The following is a 10,451-nucleotide window of genomic DNA, read 5'->3' as shown; positions in this document are numbered from 1 at the left end:
TTGACGATGATGTGATGATGATATTTCTTCGCAAATGTGCTCTTCCAATGGTGGTCGACGCCACTGCAGGACTCCTGGACTCCGTTCAGGAGATCCGCTCCCGTGACTTGATCTGGCCCAGCCGGTCAAAATCACCACGTGCGTCGACTCGTCCGTGACACACACGGACGCACACACTAACGGACACCCCCTTAGTCGTATAAACTCAAGGCAAATCGTATGAAAAATGACACAAAATGAAAAACAGACGAATGGAGATGCATTAGCTAATGTGGTTTCGCGGCGGGACAGGTAAACAGAAAATCACAATCTCATTGATGCAATGAGGACTAGGGCACGTACCCGCCCGGGTTGGTGCGACCATTGCGGCGTGCGGCGAGACTCCGCGCGCGCGGCCCGGCCTGTTGGCGGGGAGTATCGCCGGCACGAAGAATGGGCACCGCTTTTAATCCACTCTCGGCCTGCCCTGCCGGCCCGCCGGTACCCCATTCTCACACACGTTCACGCACCGCAGTCACACACAAACACTCACACATGCACGCTCGCCGAGTTCTCTCGAGCACTCTCTCACGCTCCGGCCGTGGGTTTAGAACACGTTTACGGCCCGAGCGTGACGTCACCGCATTTGCACAGCAGGCCGGGAGGGATATCTTTGGAGTCACGCGCTGTGCGCTCCGCTCTTTGGAAAAACGCGCCATAGGCAGTGCAGGCGCTGGTTCTACTCGTCCTACTCCGGGCGCGCGGTGCTGGAGGCGCTGGCCGTGCTGGCGCTGTGGTTCTCGCTGCCCTCCGCCTCCGGGTCCAGGATCTTGACGCTGCGGACCCGGGCGGAGGTGGAGACGGGCGCCAGCGTGGTGGCCGCCGTGAGCTGGCGTTCCTGGCGGAGCTCCGGCCGCTCCTGGCGGAAGTCTTGGTGCTGCAGGCGCTGCTGCCGCAGCTCTTGTTGCTGCAGTTGCTGCTGCTGCTCGAGGAGCTGCGCCTGCTGGTGCGCCTGGAGTGCCTGCAGCTGCTGCACGGCGGCGGTCCCCCCGGCCAGCCGCTCCCTGGGCGGCAGCACGCGCGCGACGCCCTGGACGCCCTGCACGCCCTGCAGGCCCTGGAGACCCTGCAGGCCCTGCGAGGCAACATGAAATAATGAGCTCGCGTCACTTACTCCAATATGTATGACCGCCACGCGGCAGAGGAAAAACAAGTGGAAGCGTGACCGGGTTACCGTGTCGGTTACCGGCACTGCGAAAGCCGTTTTCGTCGCTCTGTCTCTCTCTCTCTCGCACTCACGGGGCGTTCCGTGAAGGTGCGAGAGGGCCAGCGCGACGAACGCGACTCTCGGAATCGGTCTGCGGGTTGCGCACTGACCTGCTCCTGCGCGACTTGCGCGGCCTGCGCGGCCTGCGCGCCCTGCGCCCTGCCCAGCAGCATCCTGAGCAGCAGCTCCTGCCGCGGGTCGTACTGCGCGTACTGGGCGTCGGGCTGGTCGGCCGCGCCGTTGCGCCGAGGGACGGGCTGGCCGGCCTGCCGCAGCGGCACGAACAGCGGCTGCTGCTGCACCGGCTGCTGCGGGTACGGGTAGGGCTGCGGGTAGGGCTGCTGGTACGGGTCGTAGGGGTAGCCGCGGGGGTGGTAGGGCTGCTGGTACGGGTCGTAGGGGTAGCCGCGCGGGGCGTAGGGCATCATGGGGTAGGGCCGCATGAGGTAGGGGTCGTAGCCGTAGGGGTCCTCGTCGTAGTAGGGCTGGCGGTAGGGCGGGCGGTAGGGCGCGTAGGGCGGCCGGTAGGGCCGCAGCCGGATGCCCCTGGACACGAGGAACTGCTCCAGCGCCATGGCCACGGCGGGCTCCAGCTGCAGCGGCGGCAGCGGCGGCGCCGCGGTGGGCGTGGCGGCGCGCGTCGCCTGGTCCGCGGCCGGCGTCACCGGCACGGCCGCGCTGTAGTAGTCGTCGACGTAGCCCTGCTGCAACAAGACGCAAGCAGCGAGGTTTTAATGAGAAGGCTCGAACCCGGCTGGGTAATGAACCAGGCCCCGCCGTGGCGCGCCACTGCAGGTCGGGCATTCGCTCACTCCTTTAATGAAAAGAAAAATGAAGGGGCAAGCCGCTGTGTCCGACACTTGGAAACAACAACGCGAGAAGGTCGTGAATAACAGACTCGAGTTTCGGTTTCGCCGCGGCCGGCCGAGCTGGCCAGGGAGCCATCCGGGCGCGCGGGCGCTTTTAACGAGCAGTAAAGCCAAAGCAGGATGGTCCGCGAGGTTTGGACTATTTTACGATCCCCCCCGGCCCGCCCGGCTCCGTGCACAATCTGACCGCTCCACGAAGGACTCGTTCATGAGTGGGAGGCCGCGAGGGGGAAGGGGAGGGGGGGCAATATTCATCCTAAGGCACACACCAGGCTAGACTCGGCACGCACCTGTCTGCATAACCTGAGCGACCAAAAATGAGTCCGGACCCGCATTTCGACCCGCATTTTTAAACACCCCGTCGCCGTCTTCCATTTTCCCGCCTTTTTATTTGCTCTCTCTCTCTCTCTCTCTCTCTCTCTCTCTCTCTCTCTCTCTCTCTCTCTCTCTCTCTCTCTCTCTCTCCCTCTCTACCTCCGTCTCCCTCCCTCTCCTACTTCTTCAACCTCTCATTTCGACACTAATTACGCGACTCGGAGTAAAACCCTCCGGCCGGCTGCCTTTAGTCCACTACTGGCATTGACTTTTAAATTAACCAAACTCAGCCTGCGACGCCGGGCGGGGCAGGGGGCGCGAGGCGTCGGGCCGTTGGCGTTGCTTGCCGGCGACGTTGGCTGCTTCCCCGCGCGCTATGCCGGCTATGCTAATCGCCGCCCTGGTTCCCGGCGACGTGAATGGGCACTATGTGCACCGAGTCGCCGCCGAGTCGTGGAGTCACCGCGGCCGGGTGATGACGTCACCTTACGTCTGTCCGACCGACCGCCTGGCCAGTCCGCGTCGCACCGCGCCCGACCGCGCGCACCGCGGGACCAGGGAGGCTGGCGGCGTTCTTGGCGGAGGTCACGGGATCACCAAACAATAGGCTTGCGGTGCGGTGCGCGGCGCGGCGGGGCGGGGCGGGGCGGGGCGGGGCGGGGCGGGGCGTGGGAGAAATCAACTGGGCGCGGGAAAGACCACCGCGGCGCTGCACCGTCTCTGCGGCTCCGCGTTGAGGACAACGAGAGCCCGGGCCAGGCTGCAGGCTGATTCCGAGAGTCGTTTTCGTCGCGCTGTCTCTCTCGCCCCTACACACGACGCAACACGAGAGCGAGAGAGACAGAGCGACTCTCGGAATCAGTCTGCCTTGTCTATGGTCCGCTGCTAGGCTGCTAGGTCAATCCGGCCGGGGACGAAATCCCCCAAAATGACGGTCGGTGTCGGTAAACCCGCGAGAGAGAGAGAGAGAGAGAGAGAGAGAGAGAGAGAGAGAGAGAGAGAGAGAGAGAGAGAGAGAGAGAGAGAGAGAGAGAGAGAGAGAGAGAGAGAGAGAGAGAGAGAGAGAGAGAGAGAGAGAGCCGCTGCCAATGCGGCCACTGCGGCACGCCTGGCAGAAAAAAAAACATAAACAACAAACAACACAGGACTCTTCGTTTTTCCTGTTCAACTTGAGAGGTGGGTTTGGGTTGGAATCCCTGTCTTTGATTGCGGCGAGCTGTCCCGCCCCGCAGCGCAGCAAGCGCAGCACTGTGGACCCCTTTATATTCCCTTTTCCACGAAGCGGGGCGGGGCGGGGCGGGGCGGGGCGGGGCGGGGCGGGGCGGGGCGGGGCGGGGGCGGGGCGGGGCGGGGTAGGTCCGCTGGGGTGGTAAGTGGTCGAGCCATTCTGCGTGCACCGGGATAGTCTAACTCGTGCTGCACGCAGGCAGGCAGGTGAGGCAGTGAACACTGAACACTGAATACTGCATCGAGGCCATGACTTTGCTTCACGGCTCGCTGCCCTCTCTCTGTCTCTGTCTAGCAATGCGAGTCCAGGGCGGACCGTCGCCGGCACCACAAACTTGAACTTGCCAACTCGAAGCCGTCACCGAGGGTCGCGGGTTCGAAACACCCGACCGCGCCTCTCTCTCTCTCTCTCTCTCTCTACCCCCTGCGTCGGGCAGCAGATTGATTCCGAGCATTCGTTTCGTCGCTCCGTTTCACAGTGGGCCAGTGGCGGCCAAAACTCTAGACGCGTTTTGAGCTCCAGAGTTGCTAAACACGTCGCGAACCAAGCGTGTGACCCCGCCAATGGATTCCTCGTTCGAAGAGCAATCCATTGGTGGGGTCACACGTTCGGTTCGAGTCCTATTTAGCGACCCTGGAGCTCAAGGCCTGTCCGGGATTTGGGCCGCCTCCACCGGTCTTCTGGCCCACTGTGCGCGGTGTGCGCCTCCCCGCCACCCCACTGCCCTCTGCCCCAGTCCGGTGGCGGTGCCGCGCGGTGCCATGGCGGTGCGCGGTGGGCCGGCCGGCCGACCTCGCCGCCCGACAAGCTCTCCGCTGCTCTCCGCTATCCGCGCATCGAGATTGCCATTTTGTTGAAATTGGGAACACGACGCGATAAAGCCCGCAGCCAATATACCCCTCCTGCCCTGGTCGGCACACTGTTCAGCCCCTGCAGGCAGCACGCCGGGCGGCAGGCCCGGTGAGTACAGTCCCTGTCCGTCCAACAAGCTGCAGCACGCCCCGATCGAGATCATCAGCCCGCTAACTGCTCCCCGGACGATCCGCGCGCCAAGACAATGCAATTACAGCTTGAATCATGCAAGGGGATGCCGACGCCCCGCCCTGCCCCGCCCCGCCCTGCCCCGCTCCGCCCCGCCCCGCCCCGCCCCGCCGCCGCCAGCCAGGTGCCAACCCGTCGAATATCGACAGCACCGAAGCGCCACGCTGCAGTGGTTGTAGTAGAGCACGCACTAGAGCGTGAACTGCGGCGCCCTCGGCCGTGAAAAGCGCATTCCCAGAGCATCCCTGCATGCAGCCGCAGTGCCAGCGGCTCGGTCGGTTGGAAGTTTGGAAGTTCAAGGTTCAACGCCGGGCCGGAGCAATATGCCCTCGTTTTTGCGCGTCCTTTTGCATTGCAGGCAGCACACAGTGGGCCATGCGAGCGGAGCGCGGAGCGGCCCTCATCCCGAATGTAACCTGTCATCCAGACGGCCCCTGCCCTTTCCTGAAAAGCGCCAAGCGAATGCCTGACGCAATCCGCTTCATCGCCATTTCGTCGCCCTGCCCCTCGCTCTGTCTCTCTCCCGCACTGGAGCGCTCATGCGGGCCGTTCTAGGTGGGAGAGAGACAGAGCGATGCCGTGCACGCGCGGCGCAACACAGCGGGGCCCGGCCCTGCCCGGCCCATTACAGTCCCCGAAGTTAGGCCAAACGATTCGCATGTATTGTTTGGCAGTCAGCGACAGTGGCGGAGCAGCGGAGCGGCGGAGCGGGAACGGACAATGCCGCATTCTGGCGGGACTTTTGTTTGCGGGTCTCCTTTCCCTGGCCTTCCCCCCCACCCCCCCACCCCTTCCCAGCCCCGCCCGTGTGGTCCACATTATATGCAGCCCCAATTTGAGGCTTTGTACCTGCAGCCGCTGCAGTGGCAGCGAAGGGAAGCAGAGGGAAGGTCGCAGGGTCGGGCTGCTGACGGCGAGGCTGACGGCACTGACGGCCCGCCACAGGCCCGCCCGGCAATGCCCATCGATTATACAGTGTGACGGTCTGGCCAGGGCTGCCGGGGCCGCCAGGGCTGTCAGGGCTCGGCCGTCCTGAAATCGGCTTTCGGACAACCAGAGCGGAAAACTCAGGAAAGCGCGCGTTTCTCGGAAAATTAATCTACGCCACGTGCCTCGCGGCGAAGGGAAGGAGGGAGGGAAGTGCAGTTAATCGTTTGATGTCGGATGAGTGCGCACTTTCCGGTCTCCGTCCGCAGGGACGTGTAGACCCTCACGGCCCTCACGGGGGGCTGAAGGGACGCGGGTGAAGGTGAAAGAGACTCCGCGCGTGCAGCCAGCCTATCCTAACCTACCCGGCCCGCCTAGGGCTCTAGCCTACCCCGGCTACCCGGCACAGTGGGCCAGAAGACCGGTGGAGGCGGCCAAAACTCTAGACGCGTTTTGAGCTCCAGAGTCGCTAAATGGTGCTCTAGCCGACCGTGTGACCCCACCAATGGACTGCTCTCCGAACGAGGAATCCATTGGTGGGGTCACACGTTCGGTTCGAGTCCCATTTAGCGACTCTGGAGCTCAAAACGCGTCTAGAGTTTTGGCCGCCTCCACCGGTCTTCTGGCCCACTGTGCCCGGCCCGTGTTGCACCTCCACTGCAAGCGGTACCGCCGCACCGTGCGCGGCGTCGCCCGGCTTGCCGTTCCCACAAGGCTTCCGCTCCACCTGTTATAGCCAAATTTATTTCGAGCCACTCTCCGGAGCCAGCCGCACGCCGCACGGAAGGGGACGGAGTTGTAGAGAGAAAAAGAGAGTGAAAGGAGAACGAGAAAGATAGAAAGAGAGAGGAAAAGAGCTCTGGCTGCAGCTGGGCGGGCTGGACCAGCAGCCCAGCCACCCCTCGGGGCCCCTCCACTGCCTCCACTGCCTCCACTCCGACACACGACCCACCTGGTGCTGCTGCGGGTGCGGCGGGTGCCGCGGCCGGGGCGAAAGGTCGAGGTCACCGAGTATGTGCTGCTGCAGGAGTTGCTGCTGCAGCGCGCGCGGGCCCTGGCGCAGCACGCCCGAGTAGTGGGGGGCGTTGTGGAGGCTGTGCAGGCCGAGCGCCGCGCCCGTGGCCGCCCCCGTGTAGACGTCGCCCTGGTCGCCACGGCCCACCCCCGCCGGCCCGGCCAGCAGGCGGAGGAGCTGGCCCGCGCCGGGGGACAGCCCCGACAGCCCCAGCGGGTCAATGTCGCGGTCCCCGGCCGCCTGGCCGACGCCGTGGCCGCCGAGGCCGCCGACGCCGTCCCCGCGGACGCCCTGCAGCGGCGGCAGTGGCGGCAGCGGCTGCAGCTGGCGGCGAAGCTCGTTGCCGTCGCGGTCGTGGCGGCCGTCCTCGTTTTCTGGAAGCAGAGCAAAGAGGGTCCGGTCAAGGGCTGCGCCATGGGCGGCGTTGCACAGTGGGCCAGAAGACCGGTGGAGGCGGCCAAAACTCTAGACGCGTTTTGAGCTCCAGAGTCGCTAAATGGTGCTCGAGCCGACCGCGTGACCCCACCAATGGATTGCTGTCCGAACGAGGAATCCATTGGTGGGGTCACACGTTCGGTTCGAGTCCCATTTAACGACTCTGGAGCTCAAAACGCGTCTAGAGTTTTGGCCGCCCCCACAGGTCTTCTGGCCCACTGTGCGTTGCTCCGAGCGGAGTTCGGAACTCGGGATGAGAGTTGCAGCTTGAATCCAGACAGCGCTTTCGTCGCTTGCTCCCCCTCTCCCTCGCACTCGTGGGGCGTCCTCCGTCCTGAGGGGTGCGAGAGAGACAGAGCGACGAAGCGCTGTTCGGGGCGCCTTGCGGGTAGGCAGTGCGGCCGACGGCGCTGCCGCCGGGACTGCCTAGAGCCGCATTCGCGGCGCCTCGAAGGCCGAGTCCCGAGTCCCGAACCCGCGGTGAGGTGATGTCAGACCGTTGTTGCCCTCGGCGAAACGCGCTTCGCCTTTTCCCGCTCTGTTTACGAGATATTAACTGTAAAACGAAATGTCCGTGAGTTACGCTGGCGCAGCCGACGGCAGCGCGCAGCGCTCTGGAGCGCACTGCCCCGACTTCGTGCACCATTTGCGCCGTGCCTTGCCGGCCTTGCCCTTGCCTCGGAAAAATAGTAATGAAGACTGACTGCGGCCTCCTCTCGCCCGCAGACCTTACATTAATTAAATTCGCCGGAGGAAATCACCTTCGCTGGCATTGTCTTCCGTGACGGGCGCGGCCGTGGTGGTGGTGGTCGTGGAGGCGGCGGGGATGGAGCCCAGCACGAGGACGGGCCGCCTGGCGGGGTGCTCGGCGCGGCGCACGTACTGGCCGTACGGCGCGGGCGTCGGGGTGCTGCCGTCGGCGCCCGGGGCCGGCGTGGCCAGCACCAGGACGGGCCGCACGGAGGCCCGCGACGACGCCGTCGACGCCGTGGTGGTGGACGAGGGCGACACGGTGGACAGGATGGAGCCGTCGGCCTGCTGCAGCGGCCGCACGCGCCGCGGGATCTGCTGGATGACGTGCGCGCGCCCGTTGGCGTCCGTGGTGGAGGCCGTGGAGGCCGTGCCCGGGGGGACAACCAGGCGCACGGCGCTCGGCCGGCGGCGAGCCAGCGGCCGGATCACCTGCGCGGGAACCACACTAGGGTAAATCCACTCTGAAATTTTCAGAGTTTCTGAGACTCTGACTTATTCCAGAGTTACAAGAGACTCTGAACCAGAGACTCACGAAATTCGCGCACCCCAGAGTTAAAAGGCCAGAGTGTAATCTAGAGTTCAGAGTCAGAGTGTTATCCAGAGTTTCTGATGTCAGAGTGTTATCCAGAGTCTGTTGTCAGGGTGCCAGCATTAAGTTTCAGAGTCTTAATAATGATAGAATATCTTGAACAGTGCTTGGTCTAGAACTGCCTTGGAAGTGTCCCTAGGGGCTAAAAATCGAGTCCGAGCCGAATCTGCAATCCATTTTTCGCTACCATCAAATGTACCTCAGCATACCGGGCCAATACTATCCGATCAGATTGAAATTAAAACTGTCCTAGTAAAATAGTCCATAGATGACACCTACCAATTTTCAATCAAAAATAACAAAAACTTCCCGAGTTATGGCTTCGTCAATTTGGAAATATCTAACTCTGAAACTCAGACGATGGCTCAAACTCTGAAACTGTGAACCGGACTCTGGAACTCTGGATTGAACACTTAACTCTAAAATCAAGGACTCCAAAACTCTGCAACTCTGACGCTGAACTCTAAAACTCTGAGCGTAACTCTGCAACTCTGACTTGAACTCTGAAACTCTGACCTGAACTCTGAAACTCTGAGCAAAACTCTGCAACTCTGACAAAACTCTAAAAATCCAGAGTGGATTTACCCTAGTGCACCAAGCGTTTGTAAATGTAATTGTAACGTAGTTAGGATGTGGGTAAGGCTTGGAGCCAGGAATGAAGCCCTTGGCTGACCTGCTGGTACACGGCGCCTGGCAGGGGCTGCTGGCCGGTCGGCGCGCCGTTGACGGTCACCCCGGGCGAGGCGGGCGTCGGGTCCGCCTGGAAGCCCGTGCCGTTGGCGGCCGTGTACGACACCCTCTTGAGCTGACCCTGCTCGTCGATGAAGCCGAACATGCCCTTGACGTGGCCCAGCACGTCGCGCGTCTCGATCTTGAAGCTGCCGTCCGCGGCCTCGTAGCCGAAGGTGTAGGACCCGTCCTCGTTGACGCGGTTGATCTGCTTCAGGATGGCCACCTGGGGAAAGCGACAACATTAAAGTGACTGCACTGTAACGCCGACCTCTTCCCGGAGAACTTCGGTGTACCTGGTGCTGCTCGCGCACAGCCTGGTCCTCCCGCTTCTGGTTGCCGCCGTCCTCGTCTTCGTCGTCGACGTCGCCGTCCAGCAGGGGGTCCGCGCCGGACGCGTCGGACCGAGGACTCCGCGACGGCGCCACCGTGCTGGAGGCCGCCGTCGTCGTCGGCGTCGGCGTCGTCGTCGTAGAGGTGGACGAGGACGCCGTGCTGGTGAAGACGAGCGCGGCCGGTGTTGGGGCGGGCTCCGCGGTGGAGGCGGCCGATGAGGGGGCGGCGGTGGCGGCGGCGGCGGCGGCGACGGGGGCGGCGGTCGCGTCCGCGTGTGCGCTGGACCGTGCCACCACGGCCAGCACGGCGGCCCACCACAGCAGGGCACGCACCTGCCACAACCACGCCAACCACCATGAGCCAAACGGCGAGCCGCACAGTGTACCGCGCTAATTGGCCAAGCCGAACCACGACTTTCTTCGCACTCTATGAATTTTTCTGCACTTAAAGGTTCCCGCCGGTGAAGAGAATTTGAAGCGACCGCGTACTTACAGTGCGGGGACCGCCGCCAACATCGCACACGAACTCGATTCGAGGGGCAGATAACGCTCCACGTGCGTGCGCGCGGCGTGCGCAAAGAGACAGAACCACTAGTACGCCACACTGCGGGACGCTGCGGGACGGCCCGGACTCAACTTCCTCGCCGTACCGCCCTGTGTGGCCCGAGACCTGGTAAAGATGGTGTTATTTTGGCGTTCTTCGGACTCCAAATGTACTTCAAATTAACACCAAAAGGACACCATAAAAGCACGCTAAAATAACTCCATAATTACATCAAATGCATTTGGTGTCAACGCGGCGTTATTATGGAGTTTTTTTAGTCTAAAAAGGCTCGTTTTTTCACCAAAAGAACGCCATAATAATACCAAAGCAGAGGACAGCCATAGAGAAAAATGACAAAAGAGAGACGGCAGGTGTTGATCCCCAGATCTGCGACTCGGAAGTCTCGTGCGGAACCGCTTGGCCAG

The 10,451-nt window shown here is 62.8% G+C and overlaps 2 protein-coding genes across 2 annotated transcripts; both read right to left on the bottom strand.

The window, feature by feature from the left end:
- Positions 1–727: 727 nt before the first annotated feature.
- Positions 728–1,821, bottom strand: LOC117647487 (alpha/beta-gliadin MM1-like). The gene is made up of 2 exons (XM_034389243.1): positions 1,549–1,821; positions 728–1,009 (listed from the first exon to the last, which is right to left on the bottom strand). Exons 1-2 carry the CDS (start codon positions 1,819–1,821, stop codon positions 728–730), a joined length of 555 nt encoding a protein of 184 aa, XP_034245134.1.
- Positions 1,822–7,814: 5,993 nt separating this feature from the next.
- Positions 7,815–9,998, bottom strand: LOC117647486. The gene is made up of 5 exons (XM_034389242.1): positions 9,976–9,998; positions 9,444–9,579; positions 9,092–9,373; positions 8,915–8,980; positions 7,815–8,258 (listed from the first exon to the last, which is right to left on the bottom strand). The coding sequence occupies exons 1-5, from the start codon at positions 9,996–9,998 to the stop codon at positions 7,815–7,817; spliced, it is 951 nt and encodes a 316-aa protein (XP_034245133.1).
- Positions 9,999–10,451: the final 453 nt, after the last annotated feature.

The sequence above is a fragment of the Thrips palmi genome, unplaced genomic scaffold, assembly GCF_012932325.1.
Source record: "Thrips palmi isolate BJ-2018 unplaced genomic scaffold, TpBJ-2018v1 HiC_scaffold_2, whole genome shotgun sequence".
Lineage (NCBI taxonomy): Eukaryota > Metazoa > Arthropoda > Insecta > Thysanoptera > Thripidae > Thrips > Thrips palmi.
Note: the sequence above shows the minus strand (reverse complement) of the source record. Positions and strands in the feature narration are given on the sequence as shown.

Excerpts from the sequence above, each read along its gene's own strand:
- LOC117647487 (XM_034389243.1), bottom strand. The coding sequence starts at position 1,821 with ATGGCGCTGGAGCAGTTCCTCGTGTCCAGGGGCATCCGGCTGCGGCCC. Across the intron at positions 1,010-1,548 it reads ACCCGTACCCGCAGCAGCCG|CAGCTGCAGGCACTCCAGGC; the intron begins GTGCAGCAGCAG and ends GCCGCCGTGCAG.
- LOC117647486 (XM_034389242.1), bottom strand. The coding sequence starts at position 9,998 with ATGTTGGCGGCGGTCCCCGCACT. Across the intron at positions 9,580-9,975 it reads TTGGCGGCGGTCCCCGCACT|CACGGTGGCGCCGTCGCGGA; the intron begins GTAAGTACGCGG and ends GGCGGCCTCCAG. Across the intron at positions 8,259-8,914 it reads GTCAGAGTTTCAGAGTTCAA|GTGATCCGGCCGCTGGCTCG; the intron begins GTCAGAGTTGCA and ends GTTCCCGCGCAG.